General features: G+C 50.5%; 1 protein-coding gene across 4 annotated transcripts in view; it reads left to right on the forward strand.

Moving 5' to 3' along the window:
* The window catches only part of LIG1 (DNA ligase 1), a 36,913-nt gene that overhangs the window by 6,741 nt on the left and 7,829 nt on the right, over positions 1–22,343 (forward strand). For 2 of the 4 annotated variants that reach the window (XM_066271665.1, XM_066271664.1), the window contains exons 6-23: positions 2,794–2,920; positions 4,665–4,754; positions 10,728–10,832; positions 11,512–11,613; positions 12,051–12,204; positions 14,079–14,105; positions 14,231–14,311; positions 14,603–14,659; positions 14,742–14,914; positions 16,570–16,736; positions 17,082–17,158; positions 18,125–18,216; positions 18,449–18,548; positions 19,514–19,599; positions 20,201–20,316; positions 21,197–21,292; positions 21,541–21,651; positions 22,178–22,249. In XM_066271665.1, the coding sequence (XP_066127762.1) occupies positions 2,794–2,920; positions 4,665–4,754; positions 10,728–10,832; positions 11,512–11,613; positions 12,051–12,204; positions 14,079–14,105; positions 14,231–14,311; positions 14,603–14,659; positions 14,742–14,914; positions 16,570–16,736; positions 17,082–17,158; positions 18,125–18,216; positions 18,449–18,548; positions 19,514–19,599; positions 20,201–20,316; positions 21,197–21,292; positions 21,541–21,651; positions 22,178–22,249 (1,833 nt within the window). The remainder of the gene's footprint in view (positions 1–2,793; positions 2,921–4,664; positions 4,755–10,727; positions 10,833–11,511; positions 11,614–12,050; positions 12,205–14,078; positions 14,106–14,230; positions 14,312–14,602; positions 14,660–14,741; positions 14,915–16,569; positions 16,737–17,081; positions 17,159–18,124; positions 18,217–18,448; positions 18,549–19,513; positions 19,600–20,200; positions 20,317–21,196; positions 21,293–21,540; positions 21,652–22,177; positions 22,250–22,343) is intronic. The other 2 variants (XM_066271666.1, XM_066271668.1) reach the window with 2 other exon arrangements.

Raw genomic sequence — 22,343 nt, forward strand, 5'->3', positions numbered from 1 at the left:
TGGCCCCAGATGGGCAGAGCATCGCCCTCTAGTGGGCATGCCAGGTGGATCCCGGTCTGGGCCCATGCAGAAGTCTGTCTCTGCCTCCCTTCCTCTCACTAAAAAAAAACAAAAACAAACAAACCAAAAAAACAAAACAAACAAACAAAAAGAAACCATAATTCCCATCGGCCCTTGGAATGGAGTGCGGCAGCTGCTGAGGATCCCAGAGCCATGCCCAGGAGGGGACAGGTTAGTGGTTGTGCCCGGAGCACTTGGACAGGCTGCATGGTCCTAACTCCACCTCAGTCCTGTGACATGCAGCTCACGTGGCACCTGCCTCACAGGGTGGCTGTGAGGATGGTGGCGGTCAGTTCACATACAGATGTGAGAAGAATGTCTGGTGCAGAAGGAGGGCTCAGAGGTAGGTATGGTCTCCTGTGGTCAGAGAGGTTTTGTTTGTTTTCCTTTTTTTTTTTTTTTTTTTTACAGAGACAGAGCGAGAGTCAGAGAGGGATAGACAGACAGGAACGCAGAGAGATGAGAAGCATCAATCATCAGTTTTTCGTTGTGACACCTTAGTTGTTCATTGATTGCTTTCTCATATGTGCCTTGACCGTGGGCCTTCAGCAGACCGAGTAACCCCTTGCTCAAGCTGGCAACCTTGGGTCCAAGTTGGTGAGCTTTGCTCAAACCAGATGAGCCCGCGCTCAAGCTGGTGACCTCGGGTCTTGAGCCTGGGTCCTCAGCATACCAGTCCGACGCTCTAGCCATTGCACCACCGCCTGGTCAGGCAGTCAGAGAGCTTTTTATCTGTCCCACACACAGTGGCTCATTTCCTCGTTTAAAAGTCATTTGATGCCTGTTCATTACTCTGCGGGTAATGTGCAAAGCGTTGGTGATGGCATCAGATCCTGTCTCTCCCCTGTGTGAGCCCCCCAGCGTCAGCAGCTCAGGCTGAAGCCAGTCCTTATGAGGATAAAGCCCTTGGTGAGCTGCCACCTTCGCCTTTTTCTCTCCTCAATCCCCCTCCTTGCCTCCAGCTTTGCCCGGGCTTGCTCTGCTTTGCTCTGTCTTGCTCTGCCCCGTGTCTTACACGTACACTCTCCCTGCTGTAACCTCTTCTCCGGTTACACACGCGGCCCAATCAGTCCCTCACTTTCTTCAGGGCTTTGCTCAAATGTCACCTCAGTAAAACCTTCCCTGATTATATGTGTTTGTTTCCCATTCACTGCCATAATGATGTGCCATAGACATAGGGGCCTTAAGATCACATACATGTATTAGGTCGCAGTTCTGGAGGTCAGGAGGCTGACCCGGGTCTCATGGGGCTAGAATCAGGGTGTCCGCCGGGCTGTGTTTCTGGGGCTCGAGGGGAGAATCCACTTCCCTGCCTCTTCTACCTTCTGCGGGCTGTCTCTTCTCTGTTTGCAAAGACAGCAGCTCTGCCTCCTTTTGTGTTCATATCTCTGTCCTGTCTCCCTCTCCCATGTCCCAGGGCCCCATGATTGCACCGGGCCCACCTGGATGACCCAGGTCGTTTCCTTATCTCCAGGGCCGCGCACTGACAACCTTAATTCCCCCTTAGCCTGACTTGCCCTTTACATTGTAACCAAACATTCATAGGGGATTGAGACAGGGACGTCTTTAGGAACTTAGACTTGTCCCCAAGGCTGCTAGGGAACCGTGGAAGGGTTTGAGCAGGAGAGGGACAGAGGTGGCTTGGGCAACATTCGAAATGTCCCTTTGGGGCCTGTATCCATCTGGGTCCAAATAGGAGGCAGAAACCACATGAGTGATTTGAAGAGAGTTTATTATAAAGAATTGTCACTGGGTCTGCAGTTATTAACTTAGGAGTAAAGAGAAAACTAAGTCATCGCAGAGGTCGGAACTGTAGGATGCAGCCGCCACGCTCAAGCTGTGGCTGCAATTCAGGCCTCCATGCTGGAGGTGCTGCTGGTGTGTGCTGGGCCTGTGAGTGTGGAAGGGGAGCCCTGTGGGCCGGGGCTCAGATCTTCGAGGAAGGGGCACTGGGCAGAGGCTGGTAGTGTCTTTGGGGCACTGTGTGCATGTCCTGCAAGTGTTGGACATAACTGAAACTAGGGGTCCGGCCCACATGGTCCCCCTAGCACCCCGTGTTGATGTAGCCCGGCACAGAGCAGGGAGGGCTTTGCAGAGTTCCAGCGTCACGGAGAGTGGGTGGCAGCTGAGGGCCCTGTAAGATTAGTTAGTAGTTGAAACCAAGACACAAATCACGCTGGCTTTAGCAAGGTAGATGGCTCTCGCTAATGAGCCTGAAAGTCCGGGGTTAGTGTGGCTGTCTCACAGTGTCTGGGAGCCAGGCTGCTTTCTGCTGCTGCCCGCTCTGCCTGGATGCCCTTGTGCAAGTGAACATCATGCTCGGAACAAGAGAGCACTGCACGTCCCATTAAGAGAACGCACATTATTTTCCCTTACACCACGTTGTGTGGAAACGAGGGGCTTGGCCACACTATCTGCAAGGGAGTCTGGAAAGGAGTCTTTAGTTGGGCCTTTATATGCCTCCCTAAAAATCAAAGATTCTGTTCCTTGAAGAAAAAGAGAGCCGTTGTTGGTGTTTCTGACAGGGAGAATTGAGGGTGTGAAACTACGTGGGGTCGTGGTGAGAGGTCCAGGCCTGAGCCGGGCTAGGACCAGGGGCATGGAGGGGAAGGGAGGGGAGGGGAGGTACAGAGAACGGCAGATGGAGCCCCTCTCTGCTCTCCATTGCTTGGGAAATTAGCTGGGCTCTCCCTTCCCTTCCCCTAACTAATTGCTCTTTCTATTCCCTTCCAGAAGCCTGCCCCCAGCTCTCCACAAGCCTCCCCTCCAGGTCCTGTCCCATGTCTTGAGAGCAGCCCCTCCCTCTCCAGCACCTCTCCAATGCGCATCTTCCCTTCGGGGATCCCGAAGCGTCGCACAGGTAAGGACACACGGGCTCTGCCCCCCTTTCAGTTGCCTGTCCTCTTCCCACTTGGGTTTCTGCCCTAGGCAGCCATCCCCATGACAGCTCTGATCTCAGCACGGTGAAGGGCACAGCTCTGCTGTCCACTGGCTATGTGACTTTGGGCAAATGATTTAACTCACCTGTTTGTTTTTTTTCCTCCTCTTTCCCATGTAGATAATAGAAAATTTAAGGTGACTTGTGTGGCTTGCCATGTATTTCCACAAGATGGGGCGGTATGAGAAGGGGTGGTATGAGAAACAAGAGTAGTAACGAGGGCATGATGGGCGTGTGGAGCAGAGCCAGCCCAAGGGGGGCGACCTGGGGGATGGGTTAGGCTCACTGTGTTGTGGAACAGCCTGTTCAAGGCCGCGGGGCAGAACAGCATGGCCTGGTGGGGCGTCCCCATGCTTCATTGTTTCTGGAGGATACAGTGTAATTTAGAGGGCAGGGTCTGAGTGTGCAGTGAGAGGAGCTGGGGGGAAGGTGGGGCCCTGGATGTGTGGCGGAGGAGCTAGGCTCTGTCCCTGAGGGAGCTGCTGGCTGGGGGGCTGGGTCTGACCTGCGGGATGTGGTCGTAAATACCTGAGTGGCCCAGTGCTGCTGGGAGCTCAGAGCTGGCACTAACATCAGCTCTGGGTGTATCAGGGATTCATTTGAGAGGAAGTGACATCAGAGCTTTGTCCCAAAGGGCCACTAAACAGCACGTGCAAAGACCCAGAAGTCTGGGCGTGCACACCCAGATGTGTGACAGCATGGTATGTTCGGGAACAAGTCATTTGGTGATGTTGGAAAAGGAAGTGGATTGTGTGGCATGGGGAGTTAGATGGTGAGGTGGAGAGAGATTAGGGGGGATGGTAGGACAGAGTGGACACTAAAGGACTTTATCCTGGGGGAAGAAGGGGGAATGTGGAAGGTTTTTGAGCAGGTAAGGGACAGTGCCAGCCACAGCTGATAGATGGTCCCTCTGGGGTCATGTGAAGGAGCCAGGAGACCAGGGAGAAGGTGAGAATTGATGGAAATCATTACAGCTGCCTCTTCTTCAGTATGGGCTAGTATTTTAATTTGGAATTTTCTAGAAACAGGCTCTGAAGCTCTGAAACAAGGATTTTAGTGCAGATCGTTTCTTGGGGAGGTGGGAGGCGTGGAGGAGACAGACAGTGACCCAGGAGAGGGGAGTCAGCTGGTGACAGGTGTGTTTTTGGGTCAGCTGCTGCTGTGACAGGGAGGCTCTAGGCATGGCCTGAGGGTGTGATTAGAATTATGGCTGGAAGTACAGCAGCTGGGGTACACTGCCCCACACCTGTTAGTTTCTGGGTGAGGGCAGCTCCCAGGGCCAGCTGATTCCCTGCCACTTCTGGGCTGCTGAGGTTCTGGAAAATCCGTCCAGGACCCGGAGATGGTAAGACACTGGGGCTGCAGATGGGGCACAGAGAGCATCTGCTCACTTTTTGGGATTGCATCCATTCTACAGATGTGGGAGAGAGAGGCACAGAGAGGTTAAGTAATTTGCTCATGGTCACACAGCCAGGAGATAGCAGAGCTTGAAGGATGAGGCCTGGGCCAGGGCAGTAGCTGTGGGCAGGAAGAGAAGGGAGAGGACCCCGATGCTTCTACAGGGGTCCCATCGTGGGAGGTAGAGGGCTGGGGGTGGTGCTGAGTTCACTGTGGGGGGAGCAGATTGGCTGGCAAGTCAGCCACACCTTGGCGTTTGCCTTCCCAGCTCGGAAGCAACTTTCTAAACGGACAATTCAGGACATGCTAGAGGAGCAGAGTGAGGATGGAGAAACCAAGAGGAGGAAGGAGGACAAAGGTGAGGCACAGGAGGAGGGGGGCGGTGTGGGTGTGGGTGTGTGTATCTGCAGAGTGCAGGCCTGTCTGAGAGGACAAGGTGTTAGGACCCCGCTGATCGATGCCTGTGTCCGTGAACCTAAATGTGCCTGTCAGCACTGCACGCCCCAACACAGGGCTTTTTATTAGGAGACCATTTTGCGTGCATTCACTTGGCTGTCTCTGTTTAGTTTTTATACTCAGTGTCTCTTTTTTTATCTTTATTTTTTTGGAAATTAGTTCCTCTTAGTGTTTTTCCTGGTGAGTTTTACCAGGAAGCAGAGGTTCCTCCATTTTGACAGTGCCCTCAGGGCCTCAGTCATTTTTCCCTGGTGCCCCCGGGGGCAGTACCATACCAGTTCCATTTATTAAGTCATGATATCCAGACAGCTATTGATGTTCTAGGAGCTTGGGCACATGAAAATAATGCACATACATTGGAAGGAAAATTAATAATTTTTACTCTTAAATAATCACTGTTCCTTACTAGTAGAGTGTCTCCTGGCCACTGCACCATTTCTCAGACTGGAGCCCAGTTGCAGGCGGCCACCCTCACTTCCTATTTCCTGTCCCATGCTCACTGCTGTGCAGTGCTTGGGTTTTATCAGAGCAGCTGGTGAGAACCTAGCTTTGCAGAAATGTAACATCAGAAACCACGAGGAATGTGAGGCCATACGGAATATTAAAATACCTCACCTGAGTGGTTCACACAGTGTCAGGGTCATGTCACCAGGTTCTGTTGAAAGTACTGGATAGCCCAGGCATGGCCAACATACGGCCCACAGGCCGGATTCGGCCTGCGTAATGAGTTTACGCGGCCCGCGATTAAATTTTTAATATTCTCTGCACGACGCACTGTGGAAATGAAATAAGTGGTACTTTTAAATCGTTATACATAAACTATGATATCTAACCATTGTACAACAATGAAAGTTAAAATATCAGCTACTCAGAAGCGGAAGCATCTTTTTTTTTTTTTTTCCCAGGGACAGAGAGAGTCAGAGAGAGGGATAGACAGGGACAGACAGACAGGAATGGAGAGAGATGAGAAGCATCAATCATCAGTTTATCATTGCAACACCTTAGTTGTTCATTGATTGCTTTCTCATATGTGCCTTGACTGCGGGCCTACAGCAGACCGAGTAACTCCTTGCTGGAGCCAGCGACCTTGGGCCCAAGCTGGTGAGCTTTTTGCTCAAGCCAGATGAACTCGTGCTCAAGCTGGCGACCTCGGGGTCTCGAACCTGGGTCCTTCCGCATCCCAGTCCGATGCTCTATCCACTGCGCCACCGCCTGGTCAGGCTGGAAGCATCTTTGATTATTGGAAATTGAGATATTTTAAGAAGATAGTGATACGCAGAAAAGAATCCCGCGTGTGACTAATCTAGGGTTATTTCCAATAATTGGTCGAATGGATTCGCGATACTTCTTTATTTTTTAAAAAAATTACATTATAAAGATTTACAACTTTTGTACTTGTCTGTACTTGATGTGAACTGTTTGATGTTTAGCGGCGATGTGAAACCCACATTCTTTTAGGCAGAGTTTACCAGTGCGCACCCAAGGTCAAACAATTCGTTATTTTTGTGACCAAGTGTGCTGGGTCAAGTGGCATTGTAGCATAGACAATTGATAACTGAAAATGTGTCCAGGATAGGTGCGCAGCCCTGCCCACGGTGCCAAGGCTTGCAGCCCCAGGCGGGGCGAAGGCCGAGGCCAGCCAAATAGACGCTTTTCCAAAGAGGACATACAGATGGCCAATAGGCATATGAAAAAATGTTCAACATCACTAATGATTAGAGAAGTGCAAATTAAAACCACAATGAGATATCACCTCACACCAGTCAGAATGGCGCTCATCAACAAAACAACACAGAATAAGTGCTGGCGATGATGTGGAGAAAAGGGAACCCTCCTGCACTGCTGGTGGGAATACAGACTGGTGCAGCCACTGTGGAAAGCAGTATGGAGATTCCTCAAAAAAATTAAAAATCGAACTGCCTTTTGACCCAGCTATCCCACTTTTAGGAATATACTCCAAGAACCACCATAGCACTGTTTCAAAAGGAGAAGTGCACCCCCATGTTTATGGCAGCATTGTTCACAATAGCCAAGATCTGAGAACAGACTAAGTGTCCCTCAGTGGACGAGTGGATTAAAAAGCAGTGGTACATATACACAATGGAATACTATGTGGCGTGAAAAAGAAGGAAATCTTACCTTTTGCGAAGACATGGATGGACCTGGAAACTATTATGTTAAGTAAAATAGCCAGGCAGACAAAGAAAAATATCATATGACCTCACTCATTTGAGGAATCCAATGAACAATGTGAATTGGGGAACAGAACAGAGACAGAGGAGAGATCAAAGGGACCAGAGGAAAAGAGGACAGAGGGAAAGGGGATGATAGGATGGGATAAACCTGAAGGGAAGGGGGGAGGGTACTATCAGGAGGGGAGTAAGGGAGATGTTGAGGGGAATATGGGGGAGGAGGGATGCATTGGGGCAACACTAGAATCTATGTAAACACAATAAATTAAAATCAATTAAAAAAAAGAACTGTATCCAAGAAGGAACAATGATGTCCATTGGCTTGGGTCGAGGGTAATCTGATAATCAGTTTTTCCTTTTGGAACTCAATCAAGAAAATATTCCTTCAGTTACAAGAAACAGTTTAGAGTTCCTTTTCAGTCTGGCACATCTAGAATAAATTTTACTTGGTTACAATAAAAACAAACAAAAAAAGTGTCCAGGCTGTTGGTAAAACAAAATAATTTTTATTTGCGATATAACCCTTTCAAGCTCATTCTATTAATTAAATATTGTTTCGATTGATTGCAATACAGTTTGGATATTTATACGGTATGTAATTATATTTTTATTAAAATAATATTGTATATTAAAATATTTTTTCACTCTAGCGATGGCTTCCAGAAAAGGAAAAATTGATCTTGAATGCCGTATGTTTAATGATGAATGGAAGTGGAAATATTTTTTTTACTATATACAATAATAAGGTGGTTTGTCTTATTTGCAATTCGAGTGTAGCTGTTTTAAAAGAATACAACTTGAGAAGACATTTTGAAACGAAACATGCAAGTTATGCACAAATTTTATTTTTATTTTTAATGGGGTAACATCAATAAGTTAGGGTACATATGTTCAAAAAAAACATGTCCAGGTTATCTTGTCTTTCAGTTATGTTGCCCATCACCCAAAGTCAGATTGTCCTCAGTCACCTTCTATCTAGTTTTCTTTGTGCCCCTCCCCACACACAAAATTTAAATGAAGAAAGCTGAAAAAAACAAGCCATAGATCTTGTAGTAAAATTGACCAGGCAGCAAAATGTATTTACACAGCAAAATGGATTACAAGAGTCTGCTACTGAAGCAAGTTTTCTAGTAGCAAAACGGATTGCTCAATGTGGAAAACCTTTTGCAAAGGAGAATTTGTAAAAAAGTGCATGTTGGATGTTTGTGATGTAATGTGTCCAGAAGCTAAACATAAAATTGAAAATATAAGCCTGTCTTGGCAAACTATTGCCCGAAGAATAGAAGATATGAATGCTAATTTAAATGATCAGTTACTGAATAATTTAGAATTGGCCCGTTTATAAGCAATAGCTCTTGACGAAAGTTGAGATGTAAAGGATACAGCTCAGTTATTAATTTTTATTAGAGCTATCACTGAAGATTTTCAAATTTCAGAAGAACTTCTGTCAATTGTTCCTATGAAAGACACAACAAAGGGAGAAGATCTTTTCCAAGAGGTTGAAAAATGTTTTTTTAAATATATATATATATATATATATATATATATTTTTTTTTTTTTTTGTGGGTCATTATCCTAGCTTGCACCCAGCAGGCAAGAAATACACACAGTGGGAAAACACTTCCCTTTCCATTCAGGGCTCCCAAAGCCACTGACTTATCCAAGTTTCCTAGAATCAAAGGTTTCTACCTCACCAGCCTTATTCACCTGTTCCCCATCTCCATCTCTGCACAAACTGGCTTCTCCTTCAGCACTCCACCATCTTGGCTGCTTCTCTTCTCCATTAAATACAATATTGACTGGAAAAAATTGGTGAATGTAACAACAGGTGGATCATCAAATATGACTGGAAAAAATACTGGTCTCATAAGATGAATTGAAGACAAAGTTTCTGAAATTGATCCAAATCATAAAATTATACCCATACACTGCATTATTCATCAACACGCATTATGCAAAAATACTTTAAAAATCAATTATGTTATAAACGTAGTTGTGAAATTAGTGAATTTCCTTAGATCAAAAGGATTAAAACAGGCAATTTATTGGACTTCTTGAAGAACTAAATTCAGTTATGTAGATGTACTATATCACAATAAAATCCATTGATTAAGCTTGGGAAAAGTTTTAAGACGTGTGTGGGATTTTCAAGAAGAAATAAAAATATTTTTAACACTTAGAAAATGAGGATTTTCCTGAATTATCAGAACCAAATTGGATTTGTGTTTTAGCATTTTCTTTGGATATTCTCACATATTTTAACGAATTTAATGTATGTTTACAGGGAAAAAATTTATATGCTCATGATTTAATACAAAGGTTAAAATCTTTTCAAATGAAGTTTAGTCTTTTCTGGGAATCTGGTGGAATGCAGATTTGATCATTTTCCAATGTTAGTGACCGTATCTTTAAATATTTCAAGAGAAAAGTTTCAAGAATTTAATAACAATATCCTTGCACTAATGACAGATTTCTAGCAGCGATTTGATTGCTTCAAGAAAATTGATAAAATTTTATCTATTATCTGAAATCCATTTTCTGTACATGTAGATGACGTTCCTGTTGATATACAATTGGAAATAATTTACAATGTGATGAATTATTACATGAGAAATATTGAGAAGAATAAGAAAATTTGTGCAATTTTTATAAGCAATTGAATAATGGAAAATATGGAAATTTAAAACATTTGCCAAGGAATATTTAGTAATCTTCAGCTCAACCTATATTTGTGAACAAACTTTTTCTTTAATGAATCTAAATAAAAGTACAACAAGATCAAGATTGAATGATTTACATTTGGAGGCTGTGTTAAGAATAGCTACTACAAGTATAGAGCCAGATATTAAAAACATAATAGGCGATGCAAAGCGCCTCAACATGTCACATTAGCTTTTTTGTTAATTTGTTGTACTAAATTACTTAACATTTATTTATAAACAAATTATATAATAAAATTTTGTTTACTTAAATGAATTCTTTTTGTATTTAACATTTTTTAATTTTAATATTTCGTCCAGCCCGTGAAAAAAGTTTTCTTTCTAATCTGGCCCGGGGGCAAAAACTGTTGGCCACGCCTGGGATAGCCTGCTGTGTCCTTGGGAATTCCCTGCATCTTGGTGACATGTCGGAGACCCAGCTGTGAAATTCTGACCCATTGATCCTTTAGGGCCTGAGATTATAACAACTGCAGCCTTTGCCACTGTGGTTTGTTTGTTTAATAAAAAGTCTTTATTAGGTTCATCTTTCCCACAGATTTCATTTCCTGTTGACAGTTCTTAATAATAAATCTTACTATAAATTGTCAGTGTCTAGGGGTGTGTAGGAGATGGGTGGCTTCTTTCTACTAAGATACATTTTTCCCAAGCTGTTAGTTTATGCAGTTTTTATTGTTACCCTGGAGGTATGATTCTGTTTCCACTCAGTTTAAACACTTATAATCGATAACAAGTTATCATATGCAAATCTTACTCTGTGGTGAATAGTTCTGAGCTAGGAGTTTATAAGGAAAGACGGGACTTGCTCGGCTGTGCTCCCTTGGAGGCCACACCTGTCACTTTACAGACAGGCTTGGTTGGCTCAAGAAAGAACAAATAAGGCAGAATGCCTTGGGAGTTGAAATGTCTTTGGAGGTCAGAGTGGGGATTTTTTTGCCATCTCATTTTTCTGCGTGTCTTCCGAAGCAGAGGCCCTGACAGAGAGCCTCCCAGAGCTGGAAGGGGCCAGAGAGAAGGAACCAGAAGAGGGGGACCGGCCCGTGACACCCCCTGAGCCTCAGAGCAGCTGCGGTGAGTTTTGGATCCTCTTCTCCCTGCAACCCCATCTCTGGTTTGGGGGTCAGATGTCTTTGGAGGACAATTCATGTAAACGAGATGTAGATTCTCAGTTGTGCTGTTTAAGTGTGAATTTGGGGGGAATTCGAGATTTTATTATTATTGTTATTTTTCTGCACGCATGTGAGAGAAAATAAAGAGCCCATCATTTGCCAACAGAATCTTATCTTTCAGAGGTCACCAGTACTAAGTGAAATTAATTGAGTGGTAATTTTTTAAGGTGGACAACCAGGCTGAGTTGCGGGGTTTTAGAGGCTGTCACCCTCTCGAGCCACAGAACTGGCCCTGCTGTGCAGTGTCCCTGAGACTCCTTGTCAGAAACTGCACCGAGGGCTGTTGTAGGGTGCAGACTGGTACCTGATTTTCTGCAGCTGCAGAAGTGGGATGTTTTCTTCTCCTTGGGCTGAGATTTCGTTTAACCCCTTTCCATAAGTCTCCGGTTTCAGGCCAAATGCTGGAATTCCATGAGTTAGTTCTGGCAAAAAAGCATGAGGCTTAAAACAGTTTGGGGAGGGGAATAAGGCCGACATGTTTACCTTTTCCATTTATAGGGTCAGATGGACCTTGGGGTTAAAAAATAAAAAGGCTCAGAGTCGAAACAGTTGCATCACCACCGTCTGACCTCTCCTTTTAGGAGCAGAGCACCTGACAGAAAGCGGCTCAGAGGCTGAGCCCCGGGATGTGGGCCAGGCTAAGCCGCCCCCCAGAGCTCCCAAGACACTCAGCAGTTTCTTCAGTGAGTTTCTCCTCCCGCCTCACCTTCCCGGGGTGGTGCAGGGAGGAGGGTCTTTCTCCTGAGAGAGCTGCAAACTCATTAGCCTTCCTGCGAGTTAGAAAGTCTAATTCAGGTCCTGGCTGGGTGGCTCAGTGGATAAAGCATTCCAGTGCGCCAAGGTCGCAGTTGGATCCCTGGTCAGGGCATGTGTGAGAAGCATTCAAGAAGTATACAACTAAATGGAACAACTAAGTAGAACAAAGAGTTGATGCTTGTTTATCTCTCTTTTTGTCTCTCTCTCAATTCAATGGAAAAATTAGAAAAAAAGAAAGAAGATCTAATTTACCTCTCCTGACTTGTCACCATCTTGAATGCTGGCTAGTGCTGGGTGTGTGGGGGGGTATTAGGTGGGGGTTATCAAAGGAGAAGGACCCACAATTTCTTGGCTTCCTTTCCAGCCCCCCGGAAGCCAGCGGTTAAAAAAGAAGTGAAAGAAGAGGAATCTGGCACCCCAGTCAAAAAAGAAGTGAAAGAAGAGGAATCTGGCACCCCAGTCAAAAAAGAAGTGAAAGAAGAGGAGTCTGGCACCCCAGTAAAGGAGGAGCCCAAGGGGTGAGTCAGGTGTTAAGAGAGGACATTGGATTGAAAGGAATCATCAGTGAGTCCAAAACCTCTTTGATTTTTATTGTAGGCCTCCCATCAAAGACAGATAATTACAAAAAAATTTCAGCTTTAATTATACTAATGAGAAACATTTGGAAGTTTCTTTTTTCTTTGTAAGTGAGAGGAGGGGAGATAGTGAGGTAAGACATGTGCCCTGACCAGGATCCACAAGGCAACCCCATCTGGGGCCGATGCTGAGTACCAAGCTATTTTTAGCATCTGTGGCCGGTGCACTCCAACCAAGCTATCCTTGGCACCAGGGGCCACCCTCAAACCAATTGAGCCACTGGCTGCAGGAGAGGGAGAGAAAAGGGAGAGAAGCAGATGGTTGCTCCTCCTGTGTGCCATCACCAGTAATGAAACCCAGGCTATCCATACGCTGGGCCAACACTCTGTTGAGTCAGAGCGATACTTATTAAATGCTGAGTCTGTACAGCCCACTGTGCTCAGCCCTGTGCCTCTCTGTCCAGCTGGACCTTCCACAGTCCTGTCTGCAGTAGACTTAGCTGAAAACATCCTGGGTCTTCTCTTGTGCTCTTCTGTCCCCTGAGTCTTGGTATAGACACAAGCCTGAGGCTGGGGAGTATTTGTGAGATGTACCCCACAAAATGCCCCCAAGAGTGGGAACCCTCACCCTAATTTCTTTTTTAACTCTCACGACAATGTCACTATAGGACTCTCGGTGGTTTCATTTTATAGAGAGAGACACTGTGTTGGAGATGGGGAGCCGCTTCCACAGGATCACACAGCTGGTTGGTGGTGCAGCAGGGGTTTGAACCCAGATGACTTTGCCAGGGTCAGCGTGAGGCGTTTGTGATGAGGGGGTTAGAACAGTGTCCAGAGCCCTGCTCCTTTTAGCTGTGTGACCCCTAGTGAGCTGCTTAACCTCTCTGTGCCCCAGGTTTCTGATCTGGAAAACTTTAAGAGTAGTCCTTGCCTGCAGGGCTAATTGCTCACAGCTGCAGTGCTCCTAGCAGGGTACCTGGCACTTGGTGCCACCCAGTGACTCACTCTCCTCTTGCTGTTCCCCTGGAGTGAGTGAGGTGATGTTGGCTTAGAGGCCCAGCTGGGTTCTAGGCCTCAGAGTAGATGCTAAGAAACATTCAGATCATGCTGCTATACTGGAACCATGCTGGCCCTTTTCCTGTTCCTTAGTCATTTGAGTGTGTCTATACCTCAGGGCCTTTGCACTCACTGTTCCCCTGCCTGGAATGTTCTTTTCCCTGCTATGTGCTCTGCTTACCCCTTGTGCCATTCTGCGCAGATGTCTGCCCTCGGGCTTTCCCTAGCCAGCCTCTGGAGTAGCATCTATCGTCTCACTTTCTTTTTTTTTTTTTTTTTTGTATTTTTCTGAAGCTAGAAATGGGGAGAGAGACAGTCAGACAGACTCCCGCATGCGCCCAACAGGGATCCACCCAGCATGCCCACCAGGGGGCGATGCTCTGCCCACCAGGGGGCGATGCTCCGCCCCTCCGGGGCGTCACTCTGTTGCGACCAGAGCCACTCTAGCGCCTGGGGCAGAGGCCAAGGAGCCATCCCCAGCGCCCGGGCCATCTTTGCTCCAATGGAGCCTCGGCTGTGGGAGGGGAAGAGAGAGACAGAGAGGAAGGAGAGGGGGAGGGGTGGAAAAGCAGATGGGCGCTTCTCCTGTGTGCCCTGGCCGGGAATCGAACCCAGGACTTCTGCACGCCAGGCCGACGCTCTACCACAGCCAACCGGCCAGGGCCTATCGTCTCACTTTCTAAACTCTACTTGGTTTTATTTTGTTTTCTGAAGTGTTTTTCTTAATATTTAAAATCATTTGTTTATGTTTCTCCCCTTAGACTCTCCCACTCGGATGTGAATTTCGGGTTAGCAGACTTTACTTTCCTCCACTTCTGTGCCTAAAACAGTGCCTGGCCCGTAATCATTGGTTGGAGGAGTGACCTCTTCGACCCAGCCGCCTCCCTATCTAGTCTCCCTTCTGCCTCCACAGCCCACTGGACCCATCTAGCTACAACCCTGCCAAGAACAACTACCATCCTGTCCAGGACGCCTGCTGGAGGCCGGGCCAGAAGTGAGGCTCCTCCCTCCCCGCACTGCCTTCCGCCATCCCGGTCCCTGCAGGGGCCCGTCTCCTGGAGGTCTTGGCTGGAGGACACTGTCAGGTGTTTCCCTCCATTTTGGAGGGGGACACAGATGGCAGAATTGAAGGAGACAGAGAAAACCCTGGGGAGCAAGTGGGATTGTGGGTGGGCACACATTTGGGTATTAGCAAGACTGTCCCAAGGGCGGCAAGGGGAGGCAGGCGGGTGGAGGGACAGGCGTCGATTGTACATACCTCTCTGTGTCACCTTTCCTTCCCCAGGGTCCCGTATCTGGCTGTGGCCCGGACCTTTGAGAAGATCGAGGAGGTCTCTGCTCGGTAATTGATGAGGCCAGCCTGGCTGGGGCGGGTGTGGTGCTCCTGACTCTGGCCCAGCCTGGCAGTCGCTCCCCTTCTCCAGGCTCCGCATGGTGGAGACGCTGAGCAACTTGCTTCGTTCTGTGGTGGCCTTGTCACCTCCAGACCTGCTCCCCATTCTGTACCTCAGCCTTAACTGCCTTGGGCCCCCCCAGCAGGGCCTGGAGCTTGGTGTTGGGGACGGTGTCCTTCTCAAGGCTGTGGCCCAGGCCACAGGTAAGGAGGCGCTGGGGTGGGAGTCCGGCCGGAGGGGAGCTTGGAGGAAGCAGAGAGGTCGGAGGGTCTGAGAGGGTGGAGAGGGACTCGGAAGAGAGACAAACATGTGAAGAGAGCGGGTCTGGCGGGACAGACTAGCAGGGGTATGGGGGGGTGGTCCAGGGGAGGGGGACCAGCCCGCTTCGGGAGCGCCTGGGGATGGCGGGGTGGGCTGGGGAAGGATGCCACAGGCAAGAAGCAAGCAAGAAGCCCAGGATTTGGGGGCGGGCCTGAAGGTTGGGGCTTAGGGATGCAGCCAAGGCCCTAAAGGACTGACCATAGAGCAGGGTACCCAGGGGAGGTGGGTGTGGAGCGGGTAGCCTGCAGGGCTGGACCTCAGGGCTTACGGAGAGGCGGGGATGTGTGCAGGGGGTGATGCCTGTGGGGGCGTCTGGTGCTTGGTGTTGCTTCGAGGGAGTTGGTGGGCCACAGAAGGATTGTGTGTGGGCGAGCGGCAGGGGCAGTTCTGAGCTCCTGTGGGTGGACAGGAAACTAGGAGTCCAGGGAGGAGGTGGGGTGAAGGTCCAGGGGAAAGAAGAGCTGGAGCTAGGACTGCAGGGGGCTGGGGAGAGGGCAGGAGTGGGGACCAATGGGGGCACAAAGGACCCTTCAGGCTCTGGGGGTCGGGCGTCTTGCTTCATGACTCGGTGGATGATGGAACCCCCACCAGGACAGGACACTGGCGAGGGGCTGGCACATTCAGGGGAAGTATGTCACAGCCTCGGCCTGTGTCTGTGGGCCCCCGAGGAGTGGGAACCCATGTCCCAGCACAGTAGCGCTCACTCTCAAGTGACCTGTTGTGGCCCCGGGGCCCGCGCAGCCCCAGGTTGGTTGAGAGTTGGCCCCAGTTTGGAGACGCTGTTCGCATCGGCAGCGCACATCTCCACATCGTGCACAACTGAAGGTTCACACTTGTCGCTGCCCTTTGTGTGCGGTCCCACATACAGGCGCGAGGCCAGGCCACTCATTCTGTCTTCTCACGTCTTCCAGCACAGCAGCCGTGCAGCCAGAGACGGAGTGTGTGTGAATGATCTTCCTCTGTCCTTGCGTGTGTTAGACTTAGGATATTGTATCACAATGACAGTGACAGGAGGCTTTACCACCTCAGCATTTTTCAGAATAGAAGTGACACAAAGGACCTTAGCACTAAGCGCTCAGGACTGGGCACAGAAGGGCAGAGTGGCCTTGCCCGGTGGCACTGCTAGACAAGAACCTATTGGTCACTGCTGGAGGGTGTTCCCAATCGACTAGGGGACAAGCAAAGGGTCCCTTGGCTGCTTCTCTGTCTACACTTGCTCTCTGCTGATCTCACCCTACCCCGTGGATTTGAATCCCGTCTACACCATGAAAGCGCCACCTTGGGCATTTCTCCTGGCGGAGACATGTTCATCCAACCACTTACCTTGCTGCATGTGAATGTCTGTTGGTCCTCTTATACCCGATGTAACGGGAGACAGATGTTTAAAGAGCCATTTCAACAAGTGGGTGGGCATCAGGAATGGGGAGTCGGGGGCCTGCTGTGAACATGCGTTGCTGGAGGGAATGCATCCAGGCTGCAGAGGAAGACGACAGGCAGCCACGCTCCTCACCCTGCTTCCTACCTTCTGACCCCCAAGGTCGGCAGCTCGAGTCTGTCCGGGCTGAGGCAGCTGAGAAGGGCGACGTGGGGCTGGTGGCTGAGAACAGCCGCAGCACCCAGAGACTCATGCTGCCCCCGCCCGCCCTCACCGCTGTGGGGGTCTTCAGCAAATTCCGAGACATCGCCTGGCTCACTGGCAGTGCTGTGAGTGGGACAGGGCAGCTTGCCCCGGAGCCTAGACCCCACACTCTGCCTTGGCTCCCAAAGCCATGCCTGTGGCATGAGGGCTTCCGGTTAGACTGGGGCGGGTCACTTCAGTTCTGTGGGGGATACAGAGCTGCTATTTCCTTTGGCTTGATTGGGGAACTGGCTCTAGTGCCTGCCACGTGATAAGACTCAATAATTATTTGCTGAATAAAGGGAGTGGGGTGCAGTGAGGGGGTGCAGGTTTTCCAAGGTTGGCAGTTCCCCAGGCAGCTGGATGGCAGGAGGAGGTGTGGTCCCCTCCCTTCACTCCAGGCCCTGACCACTCCTCTGCCCCCTCTTCAGTCCACAGCCAAGAAGATCGACGTCATCAAAGGCCTCTTTGTTGCCTGCCGCCACTGCGAAGCCCGGTTTATTGCCAGGTGAGTGTGCAGGCCTCTGAGGCGGGGTGGCAGGAACCCCTGCTAGTGCCTGGAGCCCCTTCCTTGAGAGCAGCATGAACAAGGAGCCAGACCCTGCAGGTGGAATGGGGACATAGGTCTGTCTCACGGGCCAGCTCCCCCTCCTTGGTAGTCCTGCCTAGAGGAGGGTCCAGGGCTGATTGGTAGAGCACTGTGATTGATTAATGATATCTGCCTTGGCCTGAGCTTGCTGTTTGTGGCAGCCAGATGGTTGCCATGACAGTGAAAACAGCACCATTGGCATCCTGGGTCATTTCTCAGGTGCCCTGCTTTGTGCCATGAGCTTCATCCCTTCAGTGCCTCCCTGCAGCTCTGTGTGGCAGGCCCTGTTATCCTCACCCAGTTTATAGAAGGGGAGATCGAGGCATAGGGAGGGTAAGCCTCACGCTTGAGGTCACTGGCTCAGAGCAAGGCCCGTGCCCGTGGCAGGTCCTTGACCGTCTCATTCCTGGGTGCCACTGGGGCAGGCTGTATCCGGTTTCAGGCTGTGCCTCCCTGCTCCCTCCCCGAGCTACAACTGTCCGATGAGATGAAAGGTTAGAACACCTGTGAGAGATGGCTCTGCCTCCAGGAAGTGCCAGTGTTGTGACTTACTGGCTGCCTCAGTTTCCTTTCCTGTTAAGTGGGGCTGTGTGATGTCTTGAGCCCCTCTGGCTCTGTAGGTGTTCTGGTTTTTGAGGAGTGTGTCTACAAAGGGTCGAGGTATGTGAGACCCCTGAGGCCATTTATCCGGCCCCCCGCCGCACTTCTGGAAGGGGCACCTCTTTCATTTGTGGTCAGTGAGAGGAGCATGTATGTGGTGACCCTCCAGCGGTCTGAGGGACAGTGAACTGGCCCCTTCTGTAAAAAGTTTGGGGACCGCTGGTGTAGAAGGAAGGATTGAACCGGTGTGGACCGGTCCACTGCCCCTTGCTTGCTCTCTCCCAGAGCCCTGAGTGGACGGCTGCGCCTCGGGCTGGCAGAACAGTCGGTGCTGGCCGCCCTTGCCCAGGCCGTGAGCCTCACACCCCCAGGCCAAGGTGAGTCCCCATGGGGTCTCCATACACACCCCTAGAGTTAACTGGGCTTCCCTTCTCTGAAGCCACCCCCCCTCCCCCAGCTGGTTTTGCCTCCTGCTGCTGCTCCACGTGCCTTCCCTGAAGGTGTCCCACGCTGAGTGTACGTGCCTTGTCTGCAGCACGCTGCTGTGGGCCCAGGGTGGCTGGTGGGTTCAGGCCATCCCAGAGCCTCTTCTGGTGGGTCCTGTCATAGAATTCCCCCTGGCCGTGGTGGATGCTGGGAAGGGCAAGACAGCAGAAGCCAGAAAGACGTGGCTGGAGGAGCAAGGCATGATCCTGAAGCAGACATTCTGGTGAGATCCGGGCGCCGTGGCGGCGTGAGGGACCAGGGGAACTGGAGGGGCCATGGGTGATGTGGCGGGGGCAGTAGCTGGCAGGCATTAGTGACCATCATGGGGCTGGAGACAGAGCACAGGGTGGTGACCTAGACAAGATTGGTTCTGGGCACTGGATGGTGACAAAGATCAGGAATGTGGCAGACAGAAAGGTCAGGGACAGGAAGAGGCAAAGAGACATGTTGACAGCAGGTGAGAGCGGTAGATGGGACTGCACAGACGGGAAAGCCATGGAGGGCTGGTGACGCTCACAGCGAGGGGTCAGCATACGTGGAAGGACAGGGCTCCAGGGAGAGCCATGTGCAGGGACCTTGTCTGCAACGGGTGAGACAGTGACCGCCCAGAGAGTGGCAGTGGCAGGAGCGCCAACCAGCAATTCCACACGTGCCCATGGCCACCTGCCCCAGGACAGGGCCGCAAGAGCCGGGCACAAGGCAGTGAGCAGCTGTGCAATCCTGCTGGCCCGGGCACAGGTTTCAGGGCTGCCTGCGCTGGGGGATCACAGACTTGCCCTCAGGCCCACCCAGACGAGTGAGATCAGTGTCTTCCGGAGGGGGAGCCCAGCCTGGAACAAATACTATTATTATTATTATTATTATTATTATTTTAACAACCTTGAGTGCTTCTAACAGGTAATCCAGGTGGACAGTCACTGGTTTCAAGATGACAAATGGGGGTTGATGGCCGAGCTCAGACCGAGTAAGACAGAGTCAGAGTGATGTATGGTGACACGGAGTGGGAACCAGGACAGAGACAGCAGAGGCAAGGTGACGGGGGGAGTCAGGAATAGATGGGAGCTGACCCAGGGACAAAGTGACAGCAGGTAGAGGTGGCTCTTAACAGCCAGAGCGCAGTTTCCAGGCTGCCTGCCTTTGGCACCCTGGAGAGACACCTCCCATCCTGTTCTCCGCTCCCAACCCCAGCGAGGTCCCCGACCTGGAGCGAATCATCCCGGCGCTGCTGGAGCACGGCCTGGAGCAGCTCCCGGAGCACTGCAGGCTGAGCCCAGGTACTGGCTGTCCCGGGTGGGCCCTCAGAGGTCTGACCACAGCCTCACCCAGTGCACAGCTCCAGGGTCGTGGGAGCTGGGGCCGGCCCGCCTTCAGGCTCCCCGCCCTTCAGGGTGGCTCTGATGGTGCCCCCTTTTAGGTGCCCCTAAGAACCTGCAGGATCTTCTTTGTCTTGTTCCCTGGTGCTCAGACCTGTTCCTTTCCTCCTGGGAGCACCCTCTCTGCACTAGATCAGGTGTAGTCTAGGTACCTGTGGGCAGTGGGTCGGGCGAGACAGGACCTGCCTCTCACACACATCCAGAAGAAAACTGGTGACCAGGGAGGGCACTGGGTTACGCTCCAGGGATCACCTAGGGACCTCGTTTTCTTCTATCTTGTCAGTGTGTCATCCCAAGGTTGTCACCCTAAATGTGTGTAATAACACGTGGCTTGTATCTCCATTCTTGATTTTGAGATGAGGGAAAGAGAGGGGACAGCCAGATGCCTTTTGAGGGTGTGTCCCAGACCCCACACACATCGCTTGTGTGTGTATTTGGCAGTCCGCATGATTCGTGGTTTCTGCCTGTTTTCCCTAACTCTGCCTCCTGCTTCTTTTCCCAGGGGTGCCCCTGAAGCCAATGTTGGCCCGCCCCACCCGGGGTGTCAGTGAGGTCCTGAAGCGCTTCGAACAGGCAGCTTTCACCTGCGAATACAAATACGATGGACAGAGGGCACAGGTATGGGGGTGACCGGATCCTTTCAGCAGAAAGGATAGGGCTAGAGGGCAGGGGCGCAGGGCAGTCAGACCCCCACTTTGCAGACTGCCTGCCTGACCCACATGTCTCAGGGCTTAGTTCTCGCCTCTGTGCAATGGGTGCAATGTTGACCCCCTCGCTGGCTTCTCTGAAAATCGATTTTATTTGGTAATACCATAAAAATTCTTGACCCACAGCAGTGAGAGCTCAGGAAATGTTGGCTGTGCTCGTGCACTGCCTGTGGGTGTGTTAATCGTAACAGACACCCACATGCTGTTCGGTGCAGTTACATAAGCATGTGTCCTGTCGGGGCTGTAAGGATGCCTGTGTGCCCCTCTGTCCTGGGACTGTGTCCCTGTTCATGGCCTGTGGCTGGGTGGCGCTCTGTCTCTGGATCTTCAGAATATGAGAAACAAAGTGATTCACAATAGTGACAGTGACTTAAAATATGCATACATACATGTTTTAAGTCATGTGTATATTTTATCCAACATGACTATTTCTTGTGTCAGCACACATATAAGACGGTGTAGCTGTAGCTCTGCTTGAGCGCTGTAACCAGACTGGATTAAAACAATAAAGTTAACAGTAAGCCCGGGATATTAGAGCATACCAGCATCCAGACAAATCAGTATACACACTCATAGCAAGAGCCTATGCTGACGGGGGATGGGGAGATTGGGGTGGTGAGGAACAAGGTGGAGGGGGGAGCTGTTCAAAAGATGACTTGTTCAGGTCCCTGAACCAGTTCCTCCGGAGCTTCTGGGGCCTTCTGCCAGTGAACGTGGGGTCACAAGAGAAAGGAGGGGCTTCCTGGGGTGGACTGGGCTCTGACTTCCTCTCCCCTCCCCCGCTGTCAAAGATCCATGTTCTAGAAGGTGGGGAGGTGAAGGTCTTCAGCAGGAATCAGGAAGATAATACTGGAAAGTACCCTGACATCATCAGTCGCATCCCCAAGGTGGGTGTCTGTCCCCCACCTCCACTTCGCAGGGCTGCAGTTGCTGCTGCAGGGCACCGAGGCTCGTCCCAGCCAGCTCAATGCAGTGGGGGTTATTGGGTCTGTTGATTGGTGTCCCTTTGAGTTTGGTATCACCTTATCACTGGACCTTCAGAGCAATAGCTGGGAAAGGACATTTATTTCCCCATGTCTATCTTCTGGCCTCATCCTCCTGTCACCAGCCCTGGGCTTACCCCTTCCATTTTTAGGTGAAACGCCCGTCGGTTACATCTTTCATCCTGGACACAGAAGCGGTGGCCTGGGACCGGGAGAAGAAGCAGATCCAGCCCTTCCAAGTGCTCACCACCCGCAAGCGCAAGGTAGCCTCAGCCCCCCTTCCCTCCTGCGTGGTCCCATATTCCTGCACTTTCCTCCCAGTCCTGCCCGGGCCCCAGAGCATCAGTGTCATGGTGCAGTTCTCTCAGCCTTTTGCAATATGGCTGCCACAGCTCAATTGAATCCTCTTCCCCAGCGTGCCAAGGAAAAAGGGGGAAGAACTATTTTCTTGCATCTCTGTTTTATTATGAGAGGTCTGTTCCAGGAGCCCCCACAACCTGCACCCCAGCAAACTTTATTCTCATTGGCCAGAACTGTGTCATGTTACCACCATTAGCTGCAGGAGAGGCTGAGAGAAAAATGCCTGGCAAAGGGGAATGGGAGCCAGCACCATTCAGTGTGGGGCTGGCATCATCGCCACCCTCCAGGCGTGCAGCCTGTTAGTGGGGAGCAGGGGAGAGAGTAGGTGACAATAGTGTCCGCCTCGGGTGTGATGGGTGGGGTCAGCCAGCCCAGCCAGGCCCCAGCTCACCTTTCCCCACCCCCACTCTCTCCTCTGCCCCCACTCAGGAGGTGGACGCAGCGGAGATCCAGGTGCAGGTGTGTCTGTACGCCTTCGACCTCATCTACCTCAATGGAGAAGTGAGTTTGGCTTTATTTCTGGGGGCAGCCGAGGTATGAGTGTGGGAGCCAGTGGTTCTGAGTTTCATTTCTCACTGCCGTGTCACTGAGTTGG

This window comes from Saccopteryx bilineata, chromosome 3, assembly GCF_036850765.1.
Source record: "Saccopteryx bilineata isolate mSacBil1 chromosome 3, mSacBil1_pri_phased_curated, whole genome shotgun sequence".
Lineage (NCBI taxonomy): Eukaryota > Metazoa > Chordata > Mammalia > Chiroptera > Emballonuridae > Saccopteryx > Saccopteryx bilineata.